Source organism: Mycteria americana, chromosome 13 (assembly GCF_035582795.1).
Source record: "Mycteria americana isolate JAX WOST 10 ecotype Jacksonville Zoo and Gardens chromosome 13, USCA_MyAme_1.0, whole genome shotgun sequence".
NCBI lineage: Eukaryota > Metazoa > Chordata > Aves > Ciconiiformes > Ciconiidae > Mycteria > Mycteria americana.
In genome coordinates this window covers 7,325,124-7,350,094 of record NC_134377.1, presented here as the reverse complement: position 1 = coordinate 7,350,094, position 24,971 = coordinate 7,325,124, and the positions used below count along the sequence as shown (strand labels likewise).

Here is a 24,971-nt window from a genome sequence, read left to right as displayed (position 1 = left end):
TGTAATTCTCAGTCGCAGGGGGCAGAGGCCACTTCAGTGAGACCTCCCAAAACTGCCGGGATCCTCTACTTCCACCCTGAGCAAAGCAGGCGCCTTCGCAAAGGGAATAAAAGCCTCGCAGCTGCCTCCGGCGGTGTAGGAATAGACATGTCTACGGGGAAGATCTGTTGTCTGGTGCTGCTGACCCTAGGGGTGCTGGCGGTGGTTGTTGCGCTCGTGGTCATCCTGACTCAACCCAAGTGCGGTCCTCAGCGCTACCTGCACGGTGCCGTGGCTGCTGACACCGAGACCTGCTCTGTCATCGGCCGGTATGTGCACGCACCTCTCGGTTTTTCAGGTTACATGTCGCATATGTCGTGGACTCGGACTGACAGACAGGTACACGTACTAACTACAGGAGTGAGCTGTGTTTCTGCCCCATCCCTGCTTCTGGGGCTGAGCAGCAATGCTGCTCTCTGGGTGCTCTCCATCAGCAGTAGAGCAGCTCCGAGAGCAGATGACACCCTGCCTCTGCAGTTGATGCTTATTTTAATTATCCAATGTCACAAAAATTTGCAGCTCTGCAAATCCTTGGCCTTTTGGAAAGTACAAATATTTATAGTATACAAATGTAAAGTTGTTTTTAAGTGGGGAAGCAGGAAATTAACTGCTTACTCCATTGTGGTAAGTCTGTCAGATAAGTGGCTTAGAAATAAATTAAGGAAGAAGTGAGAGGAGCTAGCAGAGAGCTGCAGCTGGGCTTCAGCAGTGGCAAGGAAAGCAGGCAGGCTGAGAGGGTAAGGGGGACTGGGCATCCCAGCCTTGAGGGTGTGTGTTTCTGGACTGAAGCCTGCAGCAGGTGTGTCTGCTATCAAGAAAGACACTCTGTACTGTAAAGCAAGAGCAGATTTAATTGAAATTCATCCAAGACAGTATAAGTACAAAAGACATACTTACATCACTTGGAAGGAAAGATGTAGGTTTAAAAAATTCTCTAGCTGCCCAGGTTGTAACACTTCTGTTTGTGTAACAACTTCTCTCTCAAACATTTTGACTCTTATGTTATTATTTTACTATTACTGTTACTTCAATTCTTAAATGCTTGCATACATGAAAGTAGAAGGATGGAACTTCACAAGCTACATGTGATGCTGGATGCTCCAGCAATGGATGCTGGAGCTGTGTGCTCTACCTTGTGGCTGGAGGAGTGAGATAAGATGTGGTGCCATTACACCATGCTTGCCATGTCGCACGTGTGGTTCTTGCAATGAAGTGCTGACACAGCATTTGTGAGTAGTTGGAGAAAATGTACTATGGCTGCACATATGTCAAGGAATGAGATTGATTTTTTTTTTTTTTTACGCTAAGCCACAGGTTAGTTCTTCAGAAGGTAGAAGAAGTATTTTTTAAATCAGCATTAATAGGAATAGAGGAAAATGCATTATTGGATTACCCAAAGAATCTGCTGGGAAAACCAGAGCACTTGTTTTGAAGCTATTGTAATTTTTAACGTGAAGTAGTGTAGAATCAGGTGGAAGGCACTGAAGTGAGAGCCACAGAAATCTGTGATCAGGTTGACAATGAGAAGCTTTGGCTAGCTGGCTACTGCTGCTGGGCTGCCATCTGTTTCCTTCCCTTCTCTTCAGAAGAAGCTCCAGCGGCTTCCATAGTCTCAACCATTGCTGTAGCTGCGCCTCCAGCGCATTTGCTGACAAGGTCTATGGTGTCCCTCCAGTCTGACAGACCACCTTAGATTTCCTGCAAATAGTTTGCCAATGATCCCCACAAAATTCTGCCCTTCCTCCAACTTCCCATCACACATTTTTTCCCCTTTTCCCCACTCTGGGGCATCTGCGCATCATGTCCTGCTGCTCCAAATGTATCAGCTCTCTCCTCCAGCCCTGCCAAGCCCCCTGGATCTCCCCAGCCAAGACTATTCTCCTCCTTCACCTTGACTCTACACCGTGCACCCTCTGCCTGGTGGTTAGCTCTACTCCCCTACTGCTGCATGCTGTCTGCTGCTTTTCCCAGTATCCTTCGCCTCCAGCCATTCTTGGAAACCTTTGTGCTCATTTCATGCTGTCTTATACTTGGAATGAACCAAACTCCTCTGTTGTTCTCCCAGCTTGAGCTATCTGCTCATGTTCTTGCAATAGCTCACAATAAAACTGTTTATTAAAATGTTAATCTGCAACAGAGCTTGTGATCAGAAGCTTTGTATAACATTTGCCCTTTTCTTTGTCATTGTCCTATTTCTCTCTTTGTCCTCACTGGCCCACAGTGGTAGCTTGTAAGGAAGGAACAATTTTTTCTTTGGGAGAAGCTTAACTGCATGCTCTGCACTGCATGTGATCTTGTTAATTTTCTCCCAAACATTTCTGTGCTGTTATATCTGTATGTAACATTTTAGCTCTTAGCTATTAGCATGTGATAGTCATGACTAAATTAATTCTCATAGCAGTCTGGGAAGTGAGAAAATGATGTTATCTCATTGATACAAATAAGGAAGTCTAGCATGGCAATTATATTGTGTGGATGCCACATCAGAGTCGCTTTGATCAGGGTCTCTGCCTTTCAGAGCAACCTGCGCTGCTCAGGGTACATCTCTTACTGACCTCCTGTGTGACTGTGTGTCATGGTTTAACCCCAGCTGGCAACCAAACAACACCCAGCTGCTTGCTCACCCCGCCCGGGTGGGATGGGGGAGAGAATCAGAAGAGTAAAAGTGAGAAAACTCGTGGGTTGACATAAAGACAGTTTAATAGGGAAAGCAAAAGCCACTCACGCAAACAAAGCAAAACAAGGAATTCCTTCACTCCTTCCCATCGGCAGGCAGATGTTCAGCCATCTCCAGGACAGCAGGGCTCCATCACATGTAACGGTGACTTGGGAAGACAAACGGCATCATTCCGAATGTCCCCCCCTTCCTTCTTCTTCCCCAGCTTTATATGCTGAGCATGATGCCATATGGTATGGAATAGCCCTTGGGCCAGTTGGGGTCAGCTGTCCCAGCCGTGTCCCCTCACAACTCCTTGTGCCCCCCCAGCCCACTCACTTGTGGGGTGGGGTGAGGAGCAGAAAAGGTCTTGACTCTGTGTAAGCACTGCTCAGCAGTAACGAAAACATCCCTGTGTTATCAACACTGTTTTCAGCATAAATCCAAAACATAGCCCCATACCAGCTACTGTGAAGAAAATTAACTCTATCCCAGCCAAAACCAGGACATTCTCCACCCCTTATTCCATACCTTTTACGTCATGCTCAGTTCCCACACTATCCAATACATCCTCATTAACCACCACTCCCCTTCCCATCCTTTGATAGATAGACACAGATAGATAGCATTCCCTTAGCCTATGGACCACCCCTGTGAAATGTCCATAAAAATGCTGATAAAATGTCCACAGATGTCCACAAAATGTCCACTGAGTTCAGGGCTCCAGCTGTTATGGTGGTCACTCAGGACAGCAGAGGTGGTGTGTTGCGTGGAGTTGTTGGGCACCAAAGCCAGCTCAGGTCGGGTCACTGCTGCGCTTGCACTGCTTCTTGTAAGGGTTCTCCTCCATTGGTTCAGGTGGTTCCTGCTATAGTAATTCCCATTACATGCAACTCAAATCCCGGGTTACAACAATTTAAAGGTATATCCATTACAATCTCCACCCCTGGTCCCTTTGGACCAGACCATAGGGATTAACATTGCAATGAACTCTCCCGTTGCCCCTGCTCTGGCTTGGACTTATCCACAGACTGTGGGCCCTTAGGGGTGTACCTGCTCCAAGTGGAGCATTCTCTATGAGCCACAGTCTCTCCGGGGGTATACCTGCTGCCGCATAAACTTCAGTCAAAGCCACAGTCGCTTTGAGGTGCACCTGCTCCAGTGTGGCCTTCTCCATGGGCCACAATGCCTTCAGAGATAGACCTGCTCCAGCGTGGCCTTACCCACAGCTGCAGTCCCTTCAGAAGTAAACCTGCTCCTACAGGGCCTTACCCCTCCAGGGGCGTACCTGCTCTGTCATGGGCTTATCCACAGCCACACGCTTTGAGGTGCTCCAGCATGACCTCATCCACAGCCACAGGTGCTTTGAGGTGTACCTTCTCCAGCATGGACTTATCCTCGGGCCACAATCCCTTCAGAGCTATACCTGCTGCGGCACAGACATAACCATGGCCACAGACATTGCAAGATATACCTGCTCTGGCATGGGCTTATCCATGGGCACAGATGCTTCGGGGTATCCTGCTCCTGCGTGGACTCATCCACAGGACACGGTCCCTTTGACTTGAGTTCACACTGGAGTTCAGCCTGTCCAGTCCAGCAGCACAGAAGCAGCAGCGATGCCCTGGCCGTCTGCCAGCCCAGGCGCATGGCCATTGCTGTTATCAGAATGTTCCCAGGCACAGCAGAGTAAGATGATCAGCAGTACAGCAGCACAGCAAGCAGCAAAAGCAAAAAGCAGCCACTAATGAGCACTAGACTCTAATATACAGTGAGGCAAGCAAGCCCCGTGGCAAGCACAGGAGCCTGTCAATTAATAGCTAAACAGCAGTAACAGCTATAAATTCGATCTAGCACATTCCAATCAAATCTGTTGTTATCTTGAACCCTTCGATGGTGTGAGGAGCAGAAAAGGCCTTGACTCTGTGTAAGCACTGCTCATCAGTAACGAAAACATCCCTGTATTATCAACATTGTTTTCAGCACAAATCCAAACATAGCCCCATACTAGCTACTATAAAGAAAATTAACTCTATCCCAACCAAAACCAGCACACTGTGCAGGGTGAGCACTTCCTCAAGCCTGACCGATGGTCTTGATAGGAGCACCAGGAGCTGAGGAGCACACAGTGGCCTCCTGCGTAATCTTTGCTGAACAAGATTTTAGCATCACATAGGAATTTTGTCACAGCCATAGCAATAAAATCCAATTTCTCAGCATAGTCTTAGCCATTAGGCCCTGATGTCCCCACCTGTGAGCTGCCAATTCATTTGGCACTTAACTTCAGCAACAAAGTGAGAGTTGGGCAAAGCCAAGCATCCCTTGATGCACAACCCTAACTCCTTCCCAGGCACTGCCCAGCCAGTCAACTGGGTTTTTTTGAGATTACAGCAATGCTGTTGACTTCTGCTGTTCAAAAATAATTAAACTCCCAAAATCATGAGACTTAGGAGAGAAGAAACAAGAAGAAATAATTAATATTGGGTTTTTCTTTTTCTTATTAAGTACTGTATTTAGGTCTTAACTCTTTTTCTGCAGTTATGCAAACATTTGCATATTTTTACACTGGCTGTTTGGACTTGGAATATTGTAACGAGTTGTGTTAGGCAAGTAATCATGAATGGCGAGATTCCTAATGGCACAAGAGCTGGGACCTGTACTGCTGTTCCCGAGTCCCTCCTGGGCCCTTTGCTACCCATGCTGCTGCTGTCTCTCTTCTGCCTAATCGCTGCTTCACCCCCAGCTCTGTGTCTGCTCCTTCCCACGTGTACCCATCTCCCTGTGCTGGTGTTTGAGCCTGTGCAGTCACTACTTCTGTTCTTCTCATCCGACCAACACAACACCACCACCTGCCCCGCTCCCAAATTGCTCAGCCTTATGGGCCTTCTTCTGCCCTGACCCTGCCTCCACAGCTCAGCCACCTCACTCCTCTCCCATTTCCTCTGTGTTTGAGGCAGGACATGGCCACTTTCCTTGCTCATGGTCCAGCCTGGGGAGCACAGAGTACTAAGGATAATAATTTCCTTGGTTTTTCCGCGCCCCAAAGCCATGGCTGTTACTACATGCAATTTTTTCAAGGAAGCTGTGCTTAGCCTCTGCAGCTCAGGGTTGGAACAGGTTTATTTTCACTATCATTGCTTAGAAATCACAGGAGAATTAATCTGCCAAAACTGGTTCATTCATTGATGACCACACACATATGCATTTTTGTATATATGAAAATAAATTAAAAAAAATTATATGCTCAATATGATCAACATTTTTAATGATTGGTTTTGGTTTTTTTTCCCCCCAAAGCAAACAACTTGGCCAAATTAGAGTGAATTGTTTGAACTGGAGGCAGACTGCATCTTTGGCTTTGTACTTGCACACAGCAGAGCCTCCTAACAAATTTCCTAGAGGAGTTTAAAACAAGTAAAATAAGGCAAAACAACAAATTTTCTCAGTCTAATTTTTTGGTACTTGCTGAATGCTTTTAGTGGAAACATACGGAAAGGAAAAGAGCGACCTCCACAGCACCATGGGAAAAAAATTAGGCTCGGTGGCTTGGGTATGGCACAGCTATAATCAAATGAAAACCACATGTTGTAATTGAATGTGTCAGCCTGCCTGCCTGCCCCGCGGGTGAGAGCAGGAGTCAGTGTAACCAGTCCCTAAAGGCACACCACAGAGACATTCAAGAGTGCCTGTTTGTCCCTGCTCTCCCCCACTGACCCGCTCTCTGCTGGGACCCTGGGCTGCCCCCCCCCAGCCACCCCTTTCATCCTGCAATTCCCCCCGGAGCTCCCAGGCACCCATGCAGGGGATGCTCAGATAACCTCCAGCGCAGGATGGGCATGAAACCAATCAGGTCTGGCACCTGAAGTCTTGGAACCTAAAAGCAGCACCTAATCTCTGACCTACTTATAAATTTTATTCTTTAATGAAAAAATCTTGTTTCCTTTTAAAAAAAAAAGAAGAAACCCAAACCACATGCTCTGTGAGTTGTCATTAGCAGTAATGAAATTCCTGGGGCATTACATGATGCTGTGTTGGTTTAAGATACTGCTGTTTAAGACAGTCTTTGTGTGCTCCTAATAGAACTTTTAATTGAACTTACTGAGAATAACTGATCCTCTTGCCTGAAGAGCAATCTTGTCTTTTAACGAGTGGGCTGGGGAAAAAAACCTCAGGGCCCTCGTGTTTCCCTCACTGATAGTTCAGCTGTGAAGGAAAGGTCAGTGAAGAAACCGTGTAGCTCTGTAATTTGTTAGTACAAGCAGGAGACAGGGACAGACTCACAGCCCCTGTTTGCTGCTCTTTTTCTTCAGTTGTACTCAGCTGTCATCTTCAGGCGTGGGTTTTCCAGCTCTGGAGGTGGTGTTTGTATATTCCGGGGCTATGCAAGGTTGGACTTTCTGAAATCTTCATGCAACTCTTTGGCTCCCTGCGGAAAGTGACCGATGGCAGCAAGCCTCCAGCATGTCGTCAGCCTTGCTGGCAGGTCCCGTGCTACACTTGCTCTTACCCATCAGTGCCCAGTTCTCAGTGGTGAATGAGGTCAGGTCTTTTGCTGTAAATGGTTTTACTACTGGAGATTGGGGACTGAAAGCAACATTGTGCAGACAGGGGTCCTGTGCTGGAAGAAAACTTGTCCCTGAATGAAGCAAAACACTTTGATGAAGAGGGATGAGGCTAAAAGGAGAGTCAGAGCAGTTTTTAACCCAAGGATGTGGATTTGGTACCAAAGTCCACCTCAGTAATTTGTCCTCATGTCAGGAAGCCGTGAGGTGACAGGAGGTGATTGCCCTGGCAGCGAGCGGTACCCAAACCCACCTCCACCTCCAGCTCTGAGCCACTTGCTCCCTCCTGGCAATGGAAGAGGCTTTTTCCATCAGCCTTGCTGCAGCGAGGCGAGCTGACCTGACCTGGCCCAGCAGCCATCTCTGATCCCACTTCTCCAGTGTAGCCTAGCATAAACCCTGGGAACTGGCTTGTTCTGAAATGAACACCCGCCTAGGGGACAGGGTGGTGGGGAGGGTGAGAATTTAACAGTCAGAAAATGTCTGCGGTCCTGGGAAGCTCAGTTCTAGGCAGAGAATCTGCTGCAAAAATCCTTTTCAGTGATGGCTCAGCAGCACTTCTGAAGAATGTTTATATCCCAAAGGATTTGCCCTCCCTTCTTCTTGTATTTTAACAGTTTTAAATTGGGCAAATGACTCTTTTTTACAGAAACAGCTGTTGCTTTTGCTCTTCATAAATCTTAAGCAGGCAGCTCCTATATAATGGGTGGTCTCCTCCCACCCCCCGGCTTTCTTTACCAGAAAAAAAAAAATCAATATAATTTAATACCTTAGCATTTCCAGTGTATTTTAAATGGCTTCAGGGATCCTGCTAGCTAGGGCAGAACGGCAGACTTGGTCTGCAGTCTAGCACAGCCCATCTTTGCTGTGAGGGTTGTGTGAGCAAAGTGCCATCATTCACTCTCCCTGGGAAGGTGAATCCCTGTTTTGCTGCTGCTGGAGCGGGACGTGATTGTTAAGATTCTCTTCTGCTCCTGACTTTAAGGAAACTCCATTAACGGCCAAACCCTAAAGCTGCAACTAAGTGGCAGGAAGGATATAGGACAAAACATGTTGTTATCACATCTTGTCAGCTGTAGCACTAAGATGTCTCTAGAGAGACCTGATAAGGTACCACACTTTGGGGGGGGAGGGGGTGGTCATGTGTCTCTCCAGGGTTTTGCATTATAATTAAACTAGTTGTAGCAGTGATCCATATAAAGGGAGCAACTTAATGGGACAGGGTGTACCCTGCCAGTCTAGCTAGATGAGAAAGACATAATGGCTCTAAATTCCCCAGGCATCACTTCCAAGGAAGTGGCAGGGCTCTGGTTGAAAGCAGGTAAGCCAGGCATGGGGAGCTGAGTGTGATATACCAAGAGCCAGCTCAGAGACTGTTTTTTGTCATGTTTCAGTCCCCAGAGAGGCTCGGGGAAAAAGCTGTCGAGACAGGGGGCCAGTCTGCAGAATGGCTGTGGGCCCAGGGCCCTGCACTGACTATGGGGGATATGTATCAGGCCTCCTTTGAGCAAAGCAGCTCAAAAGAAATCTCGTTAATAACCCTGATCAGGATCCGGTTTTACCCTTGCTGGGTTCAGTTGCTTCTGAGCTTGAGCTAAAAGCCTGACTGTAAGGCTTGCTTTTCCTTAGCTACCACCGTGCCTGTCCTGTGTCATGGGACACCTCTTGTGCTGGGGTTCAAGTGAAAAACTTGGCTGGCACATGCCCCCCCCCCCCCCCCCCCCCCCCCCCCCCCGAGCCAGGGAAACAACATCAGTGTGGTGTGCGAGCCCTCCAAGATGTGTTTGTGAGACTTGGGGCTGGGAGTGTTCCTGCCAGGCTGGGAAGAGCCAAGATAATGCCTAGTTTTGGGGAGAAATCTCAGCTCCCCTTCCCCCTAACCACTGTCCCCCAAAGAAGCAGCAGGCAAAGGATCATGCCCAGCATCACACAGCCCATCCCATACTGAGATGGTCTCCAGTGCTGCACACTGTGCTAGTGGATGGGAAGCCTTAGCTCTCCATCCCATGGTGCTCACTGAAAGGCAGCAGGCAACTGGAAAGCCCTCCTTCCCTTGAGCAAGAAACAGGTTTGCCTATGTGTTGTTAGATGTGGTATTTGCCACCAGAGGTGACAGTTGCCACCAATATAGACACAGTAGACAGGAATGGAAAGCACTTCTGGATTAGCTGGAAATTCTGTTTTTCTTGTCATCTTGTTTATGTTGCAAATTTGGTTTGCATTATATTTCTTTGTATTAATGAGGGCTTAGTGACCAAGGACAAACCAAAACATGCCTTGCTTTTCTGTGAAAAGGTGTCCCTGTGTTGGCTGCTGGTAGTTTATTTTTTTCTTTTTCTCCATATCGCATTAATGCCAAGGAGTTGCAGACAGGAATCAGGGCATCACTAGCCTGCTAGGCACGGAGCAGGAACAATAAAGACTGTCTCTGGCTTTCCTGGCTTCCTGAGGCGTGCACAATGTCAGTGTCTTGGGCATGACCCATCTGAAAACTATTGGGTGGACTGGCAGGCTGGAGTAATCAGGGCCCATAAATAAGCACTTGATCTGCCTTGGCCATGCCAGGCAGGATGTGTCCATCCTGGCAGCACTGCTGAAGTCCTCTCCACTGGCTGGTGACTGTCTTCCTCCTGCTTGTTCCTTGATGCTCTCAGGAAATCTGTGTCCCTTTTGCCAATGGCAGTAACAGTCCAGGTCTCAGCTCCCTGGAGAAGTTTGCTGCTCTCTTTAGCAGTCAGATGATACACCTTTTCTGCTGAGACTGAGACCTCATTTGTCCTCCCTGATCTCAGTGGGAGCCAAGGGCACAGCTACAAACTGGAGTTTACATGGCTTGTGTTATCCTGGCTCTACGTCTAACTGGGAGTGTTGGAGGGAGGGAGCATGGATAAGGCCATGCTAAGAAACTCTCAGGTTTGTATGCTTTGTGCATATGGCACTACATGTGGTAGTTAAAGGGTATTTAGCCCAAATGTTGCTTTTATAAACAAGTACTTGGGAACACCGAAAGATCTTAGCATCATCCAGAAACAGGCCGTCTAGGTGTACAAATATTAAATTAATAAATTGATTAACTGTAGTCACCCTTTAGAGCATGCTAAGGTAATGCAGTTCCAGTGCAGAGCATGCTGGCTTGGTGCAGATCAGTGGCAGGGGGAACAGCTCATGTTTTGGAGCAGGTAGACAACCATCACCAGATGACACAAGAAGGGACAAGGATCTTCGTCAGAGAGTGCTCCTCTAGGCACAAGTGTTTCTGGGGACATGGTGAGGGGTGTATGGCACTGGCTTCAGAAGAAGAGTGGCAGGAGGGTCCCTGGACAAAAGGCAGTGCAAGATGTGCAACCACTTACACAACTGTGAATGTGGCTGGGAAGTTGGGTGAGGCTCTGGTGCTTTTCGGGCTTTGGGAAAATGACAGAAATGTGTGTGATTTTCCATGTTAAGGTCTTAATGCATTGCACTGAAATGAATACCATACAGTCTCAAAGTTTCTTTTTAAAATTGTTTTTCACTGCAAATTATCTCAGAACCGTGGTTTTCCCTGGCACCAGGCTTTGTACATGTGCTGCGTCATAGCCCATAATCCAGGGGCTCTGAGGAGCACTGTCCCAGGCCAGTGTAGTGGTCCTTCTCCCCTCCTTCCCCAACTTTCTAACATGCTTCCTGGGCCTTCTGCAGGGGTAACTCAGTTTCTCATGAAGCCCTCATGTCCTTCCCTTCTATTGTTAGCAATTAAAAAGCTTCAGTTTCAGAAAAACACCACCCAGGGACATCTGTGTGGTGAGAGTCTTAACCCTGCTGCAAGGAGATGAATGGGCGAGCCTGAGCCTCAGTCTCCATTTTCAGAGCTACAGCCAGGGAGCAGCTTGCTGCTAGGATGCTAAAAGCCATGCAGACCCCAAACAGAAAGCCTGGTGCTTCCCTACCGTTTCTTTTCTCCCCACTTGTCCACATGCCATTTCCTTACAGGCAGTGGTTCCAAAGGCAGTTACAGAAACAAAGGAAAGCCACAATCAGTGTGCCTGCTGGCAGCATCCTGTTCCCAGCCCCAGCAGGTCCCAGCCACATCAACAGATGTAAAATAAACAGCAGTCCCTATATGTGCTCTGTGTTCTTGTCGCAGCCTCTGGGAGCAGTTGCTCTCCAATTAGTGAGCTATTCCACTTTCCTTTCTGGCTTTGCCTTATCTGAGCAATACCCAACCCAATCAGAAACCTTCCTAGCAAATACCAGTGCTGGCTACTGGAATGCTGTGCAAAGAAACCCCACCCCACCGTGTTTCCACTGCAAGGAAAAGATTTTTTTTTTTTACAGCTGTGCTTGAAGGGAGCCTTTGTTGAGACACGTTTCTCATTGCTGTCAATAGCATGAGGCTGTCTTAATGCCAGTGTATTCTTTGGTGTGGCTGTGCCTAAGTAGAAACACTTGAGGGGGTTTTTTTTCCTGTTTGATTTTGTTTGTTTGTTTGTTTTATTTTTTTGCCTTTGGAGATACAGGAAGGGAGTGGGATTTTTGCGCTAATATCACATAAGCCCAGGAAGGCACATTGTAGGAGCAATGAAGTAAAGCCTGAATTTTGTGCTAGTTGACATGTTAAGTCTCGGGAGTTTGCTTCACATGGACCCATCATTCCTGCTTCAGTGTCCCTGTCCTGTTGATCAGCATATGCCTTTTTATTGGGAACGGTAGGTGGGCCACTAGAAACCAGTTGTTTTGTTCCCAGCATGTGGAAAGCTCTCTCCTCTGCCGAGAGCATCCTCCTCCACATCTGGGAGCTCCTTGCTGTCCCTTTTTGTCAACAGCATTTGTGAGCAGCTGCAGTTCTCTCTGTCCCATCACTCTTTGCCCAGAGGAAGACCAGATGCACACAGGTCTGGCCCCTGGCTGCTCTTTCCTCCTGCAGACTCTCTTGTCTTTCCCACTAATTTTTCTTTCTCACTCCCACAAAGGAAGGCACCTTTCTGCGCTCTCACATCCCACAGTGCTGCTAATAGCTTTCTCCAACTGCTAGCTGCTCCGGTCAAGCTGGGGCTGCCTTGCAAGTCCCCCAGGGAGACATTTTCATGTGGCTCCTCCATTCTGTCATCCCTGGATTTTAACAGTCTTTTTTCCTCCCTTTCCACCACAGGGACATCCTGAAAAGTGGAGGCACAGCTGTGGATGCTGCCATCGCTGGCTTGATCTGCACCTCGGTGATGAACCCTCAGAGTTCGGGCCTGGGTGGTGGGGTCATATTTACCATCTATAATGCCAGCACAGGTATGGGCCAGCCCTGGCCTCTCCATGGTGCCTTGTCTCCCTGCAGACACCCAGCTGCCATGGAGAAGTCAGAATCCTTCATGTTCTCTCAGAGCAATTTTTTGAATATAAAAGCTGCATCCTCTGATTAGAAACCATACTTTTGCCCTTAACCCAAAGCATCCGTTACAGGGAATGCATCTTTTCACATGTGGGGGTAGGAGAAAGGAGCTTTAGATTTAAAATGAACTGACTTTGCCTCTCCTTCCCCCTCCAAAGCAATCCCAAATTATATTTCAAAGTCACATAGCTGACAGTGCAGCAAGGTGTGAGCGGTGCTGTCTGAGCTGCCGCTGGGCTGCCACGGAGGCAGCTGGGAGCAGAGGCGTGTGTGCTGGCAATGAGCGCAGCAATATGGGGCTGTCGTTGGCTCAGCTGAGCCCTTGGGCTGGGACTTCAGGGGCTCATCCTGCATCAGCAGCTCAGGCAGTGCCTGCCGACACGGGGGCAGCATCGCATGCTGCCCTCGCTGGCATGGGTAGGGCTCCCCAAAGCAGTGGTGAGACTTCCTGTCCCAGGAGATGCATCTTCCCTTCAGAAATCTAAATCTAACAATGTTCAGGGCCTGCTGGGAAGCCCTTCTGTGTTTGGCTTAGCTCCTAGTGTTGTGTTCTTGCTTTTATGTTTTTAATGTTTTTTTTTTAACTGCCCTGGCTCCCAAAAGCCCCCAGAGCTTATAGATCTAAATAAAATCAACAATGAATGCAATAACAATATTGTAGTTTTAAAACCCCTGCCAAGTAGTCTCACAGGGTCACGAGTCTGGAAATGCTTGGGTATCTCTTATGCAATAGCATAATTTGGCAAAACACCTATATTTTTCTTTTTTCCCTTTTGGCAGAGCCATGTAACTTTGCCTCCTATCATCAGTCCTCTTCTGCTACCTGAATTATCCTGCTGCACAGAGTGGCACATGGCCGTGCACGGCTCAGGTGCTTGGTACACTAGGTAGCACTGTGGGCTCCTGCAGCACAGCTGGCTCTGTGGACTGTGACAGGAAAAGATAAATACAAGGCAGAGAAGCAGGCGAAATAATAGGCTAGACCTGAAATACGAATGTATGCAAGTGGTCTTTTTTGTTTTGTTTTTCCTTTCAAGCTTCCTGATACACGGAGGGTCTTTCAGCATCACCATTCTGCTTACAAACATTGATGGACATGCCTCACCATCACTTGAAAAATGGCCCACTAAGGACCATGAGGCTCATGTTGTGTCTCTGACATGTCCCACCTGTAGAGGAGGTGCAGGAACCTGCAAATCAGATGTGAAGCAGCATGTCCCAGCCCATGTCCCAGGCCCAAGAGCCTTAGGGGGGACCTTAACTGGCTGGAGACAGGCCTTGGCCTTGTACCTTCGTTGCCTCTAGGTAGGCACTGCTTGGTTTGCTCTAAATAAAAGCATGGAGCAAACGACAGCGTGTGCCGACTGCAGCCTCACCCTGAAAGTGTGCCTGACATATTTGGCAAAAGGCTTCAGGGCAGTTCAGCACGGTGCCGCGGGCTCTGGGCTAGCAGCCTGTGCGGTGCTCACAGCTGGCTGAAGTGTGACGTTCACCTGCTTCAGGAAGACAATGTTACGCATTTCCCCCTTCTCCTTTCTAGGAACAGTCGAGGTGATCAATGCCCGCGAGACAGTCCCACGAGTGTTTCCGCATGATTTGTTGTCTGGCTGTGCTGCTGGTCTCCCCATTGGTAAGGACACAGGCTGGGCCATGAGGGCTGTGTGCCCTCCTGGCATGCAGTGCACAAAGCTCAGGGTGGGGGAACTGAGGACCTTGCTGAATTTAGCTGAAGTTCTATTTAATCGCTCGTGCTCTTCCTGGATGGATTTTTGCAAAAGTAAGAAAAAATACTAGGTCCACAAAATTCCTGTTTCGTAGTAACATTGGCAACCTGACCAGTGAGGGGGTGGGGAGCAGAGCATGAGGAGAAATCACTACATAATTTCTCTCCATAGGAAGTCTACATTTCAAGACCAGATTTACCAAAGCAGTCATTTCTCAGCAGTGCTTACAGAGAAAAATAAAGTCAATAGCTGCTCAGACTTTCTGGAAATGAAAGAAATCAGTCTAGTGCGCTTGCCTACATCCTTACACTAGGGAAGCAACGTGGCAGCATCAGGAGTTGAGTTGCTGGGCTCCAGCTTAGCTCAGCTACCACCTCACTCCCATCCGAGGAGGCTCCATGTCCATTTGCTGTTGCTCGTTTGGCAACAGGCACTCTCACTTTAGCAGCACATCTTGGATCTCTCCACATTTGTTGCTGCATTCATTCTCCTTCCCTAGCACATTTTCTTTTGGGGCATGTCCTAGTTCCTGGAGGAGATGTTCTTATCCTTGGAAGAAGAACCTGAAAATGAATCAGGAACAACTATGGTTGGAGGGCACAGTTGGAGGTCTCTGCTCCAACTCCTGCTCAAAGCAGAGTAATGTCAGAGTTAGCTCAGGCTGCTCGGGCCCTTGTCCTGTCACATTTTTTAACTTCTCTGAGGATGGAGAGTTTCACAGCTTCACTTGTTCTAGTGTTTGACCAGGCTCTGCATGACTGCTCTTTCTCTTATGTCCAGCTGCCATCTCCCTTGCTGCAACATGTGCCTGTTGCCTCTTGTGCTTTCACCATGCGCCTCTGAGTCCGGCTCCAGCTTCTCCACACCCCCTCTATTAGGTAATGGAAGAAAGATATGAACAGAAAAAGGAAAGAAAAAAACCCCCAAGCCTGCTTTTAGAAGCCTTAGTCCTGCCTGTACAAATCCATACTTCCATTGGAGTGCTTTCAGAGAGGTGGAACCCACAGGCCAATGACTTACTGGGTGTGACACTGCCGTTCTGCTCTTCAGGTTCCCGCTGGATTGCTGTACCAGGAGAACTTCGTGGGTATGAAGAAGCCCATAAGCGATATGGCCGCTTACCATGGAAAGCCCTATTTGAACCAACCATCAAGCTCCTTTCAGAGCCACTTGTTGTTTCCCCGGTTATGGACAAAATTATCAATCATCCAGCTTTGTCCAGCCCACGAAAAGGGCTGTGGTAAGACCCATGAATTAAATTGCAATGTGAGGACCACTGTTCCCTCAGCTTCAGACCCTTCCTCTGACATGCTGACATGGAGCGCAGGCTGCTGCTGCGGCTTCTGCTCAGTAAATACTTGCTATGAAGAGGGAGGGAATAACAGAAGTGTTTTTTAAATTTTTTTTTTCTGTCAGCAACTTTTTTTTTTTTTAATTTAGAGTGGCTTGGCACAGCAAAACTGTCTGCTAAGCACATGTGCTCATGAGGAGGAGCTGGCTGTATGTGGCCTGCCTCCATCTGTGTGGAAATCCTCCCCTGACAGCAGGGCCCTACAGCAGACACTTGTTTAGAGAAGCCCCGCTGACCTGAGCCAGGGTCAAAGTGTTAGGTCCCGTGGAGGAAACTTTGTCTGGGGAAAGAGTGCCTGGTGCTATGGGTAGCAATCGGCTGAGAACTTTTCTCCATGTAGACTGCAGTGTAGCACTGGCTTAGAAAGGATACAACATGCATAAACCAAATCAGCTTTGGGAAGGAAAAAGAGATTGGCCCTGTGGACAGAATAAGCACATGCTGTAAACTGATGGATGTTTTTCTTTAACAGCCCACTGATATGTGACGGTCAAAGGTTTTTGAAGCATGGAGAGACCTTCAGGTGGCCAGCGCTGCAGCGAACACTGAGAGCTGTAGCAGAAAATGGAGCTACAGCATTTTATAAGGGACAGATAGGAAAGGCCTTGGTGGAGGACATTAGGAAGGCTGGTAGGTAACAGCTATAGCTAATACTAATAGACAGGCCCTTTCCCAGCAATTGGCTAACAGTGAGTCGGTACCAGGGGAAAGCCAACATGTGCCATTTGCTTGCACTTTGGGTGGTACCTGGCATGGGAAGGGGCCACCTTTCCCCAGTTCTTATAACTCAGGCCCAGAAGCAGGGCTGAGAGGCACCTACTGCTCTGGCATTCACTCATAGCGCTCATGCACTGGCCTGTCCAACTCCCTTAGCCTTTGTGATGTCCTCGGGTTTGGCAGTAGATGAGGACACATGAAGACATGGCTGTGCTTGGTGGAAGAAATTTGGAGTATACAGGGATGGCTCTTTACAAGCTTTACTAAGGCTCTGATGTAGCCAGCCCATAGCACCTAGTAGAAGTTAATGTGCTAATGCCAGCTACCCATCTGGTTTTCTGTTAAAGGGTCCGGTATCTCACTGGAGGACCTTCAGGCATACAAAGCAGAGGTGTCCTCAGCTCTGAACATTACCCTGAACAATCACACCACAATGTTTTCTCCTGGACCGCCCATGGGAGGTGCTGTGCTCATGTTGATCCTCAAGATATTGGAAGGTAAATTCCTAAGGGAAAAGGGGCAGCAAGAGGTTTGCAAAGAGTGTTGCTCTAGAGCAGTAGAAAAGTAATGGGGAGAAATGAAGTTGACGAGCCAGAATGGGCCCCAAAGCAGCAGTGTGACCATGGTATGCAGCAGGATGATGAACTGGCTCATTCTTACAATGGTTCAGCATCACCATAGCTGCTGCAAAGGCCAAAGGATACCTGACTTTCCCAAGGCTTCAAGAGGAATTGAAGTCACAGCAGAAATTAGTACTTGGTTGTTTCTGTGCCCACATGCTGCTAAAGCATAGGGGAAACTTGGTAAGAACTGGGATGGGAAAAGGAGGTTCCTTTCAACTTTTGTTTTATAATTCTTGAAAAAACATTGCCTTGGGTCTATTAACAAAATTATTTCATCCTGCTCCGCAGGGTATAAACTCCATGAAGCGTCACTGGCAACACCCAAGGAGAAGGTGGAAGCCTACCATCGCATTGCAGAGGCCCTAAAGTTTGGCAATATGCTAAAACCCCATATGAGTGACCCAGCCTTCTCTGAAGCTCAGGTGAGCTGGCATGGTGCACAAGGGCAGCCGCAGACACCCACAGCACTGGCAGCTTCTTCTACACTGCTGCTTGACAGAGAGGGAGCAGGGAAGTCCCTTTCCTGTTTTTTTTTTTTTAAACCTGCATTGTCACCAACTCATTTTAGCCTATGGGCTAAACCCTCAAGCAGGCTACCTATTGCCTAGACTATCCTGCCTGCCAGCACAATGCTGCAGTACCAAGCGATGCTCTGACACCCTCCAGCTTTGCAGCCACAGAAGGAATGAAAATACTTAGAACTGCTAGTCAAGAGCAATGCTGCTCAGTTGGCCAGGACAGAAGCAGGATTAGGCCGTTTACTTTGACTGCAGTTTCTGTTCAGCTGTAGGCTGGCGCTCACTTGCCTGATAAAGGATGTGCACATGCCCATGCCAGCGCTGAGGTGTCTCAATACTGAGCTTCTTTCACTTTCTGTGATGCAAGTGGCCTGGGGATTCAGGCTGGGGCTGAATGCTGCCAATGAAGGTCCCCAGGCTCTGAGTATTGGGGCTGAATCCCCCAGGCTTCCTTGTGTCTAAAGACAGACATGCTTGTGCTTTGGTGACACAAGCGTAGTTTCCGTGCTGTGATTGCAGGTGACCGTGGGCACCATGCTATCTGACAAGATTGCTGAGCTTGCCAGAAGCCGAATAGATGACCGTGGTGACCATCCACTCAACCATTACAACTTGTTGGAGTCCATCTACAACGACAGATACAAAAGTAAGGGCACAAGCCACATCTCTGTGCTCGCTGCAGATGGCAGTGCTGTGTCCGCCACCAGCACCATCAACTACCCGTGAGTAGCCAAGGGGCTGGTAATTGAGTCACATAGGCCATGTATCGGGTTCACAGGGTACCTGCAAGGGCTGTTTACCAGAAATGCAAACCCCTTGGGCTTCACAGATTTAGGCGGTCTCTTACTCATGAATGCCTTTTGCATGTGACAGCAAAGGTCTTTGAGCATCAGCCCAAAGGAACATCACAGTTCACAAAGATGTAACAACTTGCTGAGCTCTGCTGAGTTTCTGTGAGTTGGGCAAATCCTCACTTCCACTGCTAACAGGGAGCTTATCTCTCGCTCCAGCAGAGCAGCACAAACACCTTTTGGACACCCTGGCTGGGGCGGTTGCAGGCTGGGAGGAGACAGTGGTAACCCACAGGGTTACCTGTCATCCACAACAGAGAGCACTGATCACTGAAAGGCTACTTCTTTCCCCCTGCAGGTTTGGCTCCTTTGTGTATTCTAACCAAACCGGGATCATTTTAAATAACGAACTCGCTGATTTCTGCATAGCAAACAGAAGTATTAAACCAGGTGAGCATTCTCATCCTCAAAATAGAACACAAGGCCAGGAGATGGATATGCAGGCCACGTACTGGGCAGGGACTATCTGTAAACTGCAGGTACTCTTTCCTTTCCTAGGTCTGGATGAGAGCAAGTTTGTTTCAGACTAAGAGAGGATAAAGCCCTGTACTGTGTCTTGTCTACTCACATTTGCCCTTGCATGGAAGCAGGAGTTTTGGTTGCTGGCTGGGGAAATCAGAGATTAAAAAAAAAAAAAAAAGCTGAAGCTGATCATTGATTAATGGGGAGGGAAGAAGTGAAGAAACTACTGCTAAGACAAGCTTGCTGACTTTTTAGGCTCATCTGTGAAAAAGTATATAGTTGCATGCACAATCAAATCAGTAATGCTGTAAGTTCTGTAACAGAGCAGTGTTGATGCAGAGACATTGCTTTGTGAAATAAGCTGTCCCTGATGCAATCTCCCTTGGGTCTGCCGTGAGAGAGGACATCAGTACTCCAATGGCAGGATTGCCACTAATGGTTCCTCAGCTGGGTTGAATGAGCTGCAGCAAGTCCTGAATGCTTGTAGGATGCTCTGCACCAAGAGATGCTTCCTATTTAGCCTGTGCCATAAAGGTCCAGTTTCTTGTGAGATGGGGTCTCAGCACAAAGCAGCTAGTTTTCTGGAAGACTTGAGCTTCTTGAGGAATGAGCAGCAGCTTGGTTTTCCATGGGGAATGCAAGAAGGGTGAGGTAGATAAACTTATGTGTCCCTCCAACCCCCTTAACAGCCACATGGGAGGAATAATACTCTCTGCCTCTGCTCTAGGAGAGAAGCCTCCCTCAGCAATGGTGCCTTCCATTCTCATCTCCAAGACAGGAGACATGCTGGTGATCGGAGGAGCAGGCGGGGCCCGGATTATCAGTGCTACTGCTATGGTGAGTGAAGAGGTACTGCACAGTAACACCTTCCACTGAGCAAGGGGAGCATACACTGTCCTGAACAAAAGGAATTACTTTGCTGCTGCTAGTACTGCTATGTGGAAGGCAGCAGTGAAGAGGGCCTGTTGCACACTCAGTCTATCCTCACCTTCTTGCCTCTGGCATTTCTGTGGCAAGTGCCAGCTGCCTCTCTCAATTCTTTTTTGAAATGGAAGAAGTTAGAATAATCAAATAGCAAGTTAAGGAAGTTATTAGGAAGAGAGGTATTGCCCAAAACCTTGGGGCCCCAAAAATAAACTGGTAAGTTATGTGATGGAAAGAACAAGAAAAACAGAAAACCACCACCACACATATACAGAGAGTAACAAATCTTAACGAAAAAGAGCTTGCTGAGGCATGAAATCTAACAAACATCTTGTTCAGCAATCAAGAAATAAAACCAGATAAGGCCACAAGAGGAAAAAGAGGACTTTTTTTCTTCATCTTTCTTCAGCTGGAGAGAAGCATGGGAAGGAGTCCATGCTAGGACCTGGTCTGAAAACAGAAAGAACAACTGTCAATAGAAAGATAAGATCCATCAGTAGCTATTGAATTCAAGGACACCATTCACCATTCTGGGAAGTATCATTATGTGCTCACCCTGTTCTTATACTTGCCCAGAGCATCTGGTATTGGTCACCATGAAGACAGGAGACTAGGCTAGCAGGACTTCTCATCTGACTCAGTGCAGCCTCTCTTACAGTCCATCTCCAGTCAGTCAGTGTGGATTTGTTTCATTGCAGGCGATTATAAACAAGCTGTGGTTTGGCTACGACTTGGAACATGCCATTTCAGCTCCCATCATGCATACTGACCGTGACAATATCCTGTTTGAGGAACATTTCAGTGAGGTGAGTGGCCTTGCTTGCATCTTCTTGTCTTCTCTGTTTGGTGAGAAGGAGATTGCTTCTGTAACTCTCCTGAATATTCTGTATTTTGCTTCTAGCTAACCTCCTTCTTGCTTAAATATCACTTTCTCAACCTGACCCCACATACACATCCTTCATTTTCACACCTGGCAATGCTAGGACCTCAGGCCCCTGCCCCATTCACTCCATTTCCTCTTCTCTCCCCACTACAGGAGGTTAGGAGCGGCCTGCTGGGAAGAGGACATAAAGAACAGAAAGATAAAATTGCAATGAATGTTGTGCAGGGAATTTCCAAGGAAGGAAAATGCATCTCTGCTTACTCTGATAAAAGGAAGCTGGGGAAGTCAGCTGGATATTAGCATGAAATGCCATCACAACTCACAAAACCACAGGAGATAACGATTCAGAACATGCTTTGGCTTGGACATGCCAATATTGCCTGTTCCTACCAGGATGCCTGCTAGGGTATGGGCAAAACTTATGATTGCACCTAATTCCACTAGACTGCAAGTCACCCTCAGGCAATACAAGGACAGGTCAGCCAGCTTTGTTTAGAGCTACACCCTCCATTACTTATGTGATATATGGAAAAACATATTTCTTGAGCACATTGGCTATTCAGAATAAGAGAATACAAAGTGGTAAAGGAAAATTGGGCCAACACCCACTGGGAACACTGTGAAATGACCCAGCTGTATCTTCCATTCCTGCTGGAGAAAGCTTATTATTACTGGGGCTCAGCGATGTGAAATAAGTAACTATGTTGGTTATGAGGATTGCAATAAGCGTATATATGGTCAGGATTTTAAAATCTTAAGCATCCAGACTTAGAGGGTGCGTTTGGAAAGGGAAGAGAGCAAAACTCCACACTCTCCCTTCTTGGTTTTCCCTTCCAAAGAAACCCTACTTTTCCCAAAGGTGGCAGATGAAATCGGCACATCGTAGCACAAGTCTGCTGCCCTACTACTGTCCGCCTTGGGGATGCAAAGGACCCCACAAGCTCACAGTAACTGCGCCGAAGCTTCCTTCAACCCTGCACACTGGTGGCTTCGAGAATAAGCCTCCCATGGGGCGATGTGAATTCCCTGCTTCTGGGATGGACAGGCTTCTGCTTACCTCCCTGGGGGCACCTCTCCCTGTGGCGAGAGGAGTCCCAATCTGTGCCACAGTTCTCCCTCCTCAATGCCTGCAGAAGGTAAGTCGTTTGGGAAGGCAGGTGAGGATTGCAGAGGAAGAGCTGTTGGTTTTGGAAGCTTTACGACTTTCTTCAAAATGCAAAGGATACATGATCAGAAGACTTCACTTGTAGCCATGAGCTCAGCCTGGCCAGGCAAACACCAGGACTGCTGAGAAGTGATGCAGCACTATCAGACATTAGCAGAATACTTTTCTCCCATAGCCTAAGGACATGCTCCAACTCCCTGTTTACCACAACTGGTCTCTAGTGTTCCCTTAAGATCACAAGGAGGAAACTGTAGGATTACTTAAGAACTATCGCAGAGAGAAAACTTCCGGAGGAGAGACCTGAACTCATGCACCTGGACGCAAAAGGTCTTTTGCAGTTACTCCATAACCTTGCCCTGCTCCAAATGGCCAAGAGAATCAAACATTTAAGAAAAAAAACCAACCAAACAACTCAAAATCCCCAAAGCTCTTCTCAAATACCCAGGGGCAAGTTCCCATGATCCCCAACAACTCCATTTTCTGAAAGCTCATGAGCCGTACTTCCCTGTGGGCACAGACAGTATTGTGTGTGTTTCTGAAAGCGAAGCCAAACCAGAGTAAGGCACTAGCAGAGCCCTCCCCTTCGCATGTTAGTTCGTACCTCACACACAGCCTGTGGTACACCTAGTACACAAAAAAATAAAATCCCTCTGTAAACACCATAACAAGTATTTGAGCACACGCTATTAAAAAACCAAAACAAAAGGAGGCCATCCACACACACCCTTGCAAACAAGGCCAGATAGGTTTTAAGTCTACATTCTTACCCATGAAGTCTGCCTGATAAAGCCATCGACTTGTTGAAATCTCAGCCTTCACTTGCATTTTAATGATGGTCTGAGTGAAGCTGACTAGAGCCAGGTGTGTTTTCCTTCAGAAATTGTACACTAAGGACTATAGTATGACCGCAGCTGTATCAGAGCTTAATGAAAAAGTATTCCTAAGTTACCAGCTCATAACCGCAAGCACTTAATCACGCATCTGTAAAACAAGTTACTTATGTATAGAGCCAGCTCTGTGCACTGCTCCCCTCCCCACTTCCTCCTCCGGGTGGAATTTACGTTAAAGCCCCTAGTTCTGGAAGGACTACTGGTTTCTCCATCAGAGCTGCTTACTCAAGCCACAGAAGTGGCACAGCACCCTGTTAGACAGCATTACAGTACTGCTGAATGTGAATAGAGAAAGGGAATAGATCTAAAGTTTGAGGGGGGACAGTATTTATGGTCATTTGGAAGAGGTTACATTGGGTTTTTTTGGTAGTCGTATTCAATCTTCATAATTTGCTGAAGTTTTCTACTTTCATTTACTCCCTTATCTCAGCTACCAGTTCCTGGGTGCATTGGTTCTAGTGTCAGAAATAACACCCCAACTGCAGAGTTGTCACAGGGGAAGCACTTACGGGCACCAGACACCATCTGCAGCTCACATTTCAGGACCAGATGGACTAGTTAGACCAGATGCTGGCTTGAGCAAGATCTGTAGTTATTTCTAGCTAGCCCAACTGAGCTTAGAGTTTACAAAAGGCAACCGAGAATGGCACTGGCTGGAGACAGGGAGAGCAGTTCTTGCTTCCCTATTAGGCTTCAGGGCAGGCTTCAGCAGTGCCTTGGGCTGTACTCCATCAGGTTTCGCTAGCAGAAAAACCAAGTCACCAAGTAACTAAGCCTCCAATTACCTTCACTTCTGACATACCTTAGGGTAAAGCACACCTCAGTATTCCAGCCTATCACCTTTCCAGTGCAGTAGTATCACAGCTACTTCCCACCACGAAGACATGGGAATATTATCTGTAGTCCAGCGCTCACTGCAATTTAACTACTCTGCTACTAACATTGAAACTGAGCCAATTAAGCAGTTTTAAAACCCATCACAGCTTTAATTTGCAAGACAGAAAGGAATGAGAGTGCAGATCTCTCACTGCGGCAGAGACTTCCAGTCCTGTAGTCCTCACTAGCAAAACCTCTGGCGAAGCTGCGGGATCGTACCTCCCTTAGCACCTCTGCTCTTGCCCTGCCACCTCCTCACGGCTGCTGAAATTTGCTTGGGTCAAGAGCCTCCCAGTTTGGTCTCTCTCCGTTCATCCTCATGCCAACAGGAGAACATTATTTTTGTACTTAATCAGCTTACACAGACTTTTAAAGCATCACTGTACAGAGGCTGCTCTATTTTCTAATGAAGTCTTTAAATTATATTTTTAAATAAAGTGTTTTTAAACCTGTCTGGGAATTTGTCCTCTAAAACTGTTGCCTAGCCTAACACACAAGCAGTTGTTTGAGAGAGGACTTTCAAGCAAGTGTTTCCAGCAGTAACAGTTGTTCATTCTGGAGACTCAATACGCCACTGGAGAAACTGAAGAACGGTGCAGAAGTCTGCGTATGCCACTTGTCTCTCACAGCTTGGTTTTGCACTTTTCTGTAGCCCTTCCAGAGGCTGGACGGTCGCCAAGAGAAAACTGTGGTAACATTAGGCTGAAGAACAGGGGAAAAGAGATGAACCCCCCAGTTCATGATCTGGACTGCCTTTTAACGGTAAAGCTCCCTTTCAGATCAGCTGGAATTGGTCACAGCAACATGTGCTGTTCTCCAGACCCTGCATCGTGTCAGACAGCTTACACTAAGACATTATGTCTCTGCTCAGAAGCGGAGGGGGGAGGTGGTTGCATTCAAAGGGGTGGGACACAAGCAGGAAGAAGTCTTTTCTTGTAGCTGAAACATTCAGACAAGCTGAATGGCCTGCAGTGTACAATCAGGAGGTTTTACAGTACGAACCATTGGCTGACATTTGCCTGTTGATACGCAGACAGCCTCAATGTAGTGTGAGTAGTGGAATGTGGTATCAAAGCAGGGGGCAGAAGTGCATGCCCTAGGTACAGATGTGTCCAAATGAGATGTAGATAATTACAGCATGCAGAAGTATCCCTAGTGTTTTTTAAAAATGTAGGATGTAAGTGCAAGCCTTAGCCCAGTTTAGTTTTAACAAATCAGTCCTCTGTAGTGATACTGCTAAAACAAACCAACCAACCCATTCCTGCAGAGAGTCAAGAATTCAAATGCATTTATAAGAACAGTTTTCAACAGAAGTGGTTTTTGCCATGGCAAAATCTGAGCTTTCCAGAAGGGAAATTTTGTAACATA

The 24,971-nt window shown here is 47.4% G+C and overlaps 1 protein-coding gene across 2 annotated transcripts; it reads left to right on the top strand.

Annotated features, from left to right (window-relative positions):
- Positions 1-24,009, top strand: GGT5 (gamma-glutamyltransferase 5). 2 transcript variants are annotated; one of them, XM_075516363.1, is made up of 12 exons: positions 1-308; positions 12,389-12,519; positions 14,160-14,249; positions 15,394-15,583; positions 16,167-16,324; positions 16,759-16,908; positions 17,323-17,456; positions 18,072-18,274; positions 18,702-18,793; positions 19,593-19,702; positions 20,488-20,595; positions 20,826-24,009. In XM_075516363.1, the coding sequence occupies exons 1-12, from the start codon at positions 148-150 to the stop codon at positions 20,970-20,972; spliced, it is 1,674 nt and encodes a 557-aa protein (XP_075372478.1). In that variant the 5' UTR covers positions 1-147; the 3' UTR covers positions 20,973-24,009. The 2 variants fall into 2 exon arrangements, with proteins under 2 accessions (XP_075372478.1, XP_075372479.1); XM_075516364.1 differs by lacking the exon at positions 1-308 and adding an exon at positions 8,490-8,578.
- Positions 24,010-24,971: the final 962 nt, after the last annotated feature.

What these genes read in the sequence shown, in the direction of transcription:
- GGT5 (XM_075516363.1), top strand. Translation starts at nt 148, where the DNA reads ATGTCTACGGGGAAGATCTGTTGTCTGGTGCTGCTGACCCTAGGGGTG. An exon ending in TGCTGCTGGTCTCCCCATTG is followed by an intron (nt 14,250 to 15,393) that starts GTAAGGACACAG and finishes TCTGCTCTTCAG; the next exon opens with GTTCCCGCTGGATTGCTGTA. An exon ending in GGAGGACATTAGGAAGGCTG is followed by an intron (nt 16,325 to 16,758) that starts GTAGGTAACAGC and finishes TTTCTGTTAAAG; the next exon opens with GGTCCGGTATCTCACTGGAG.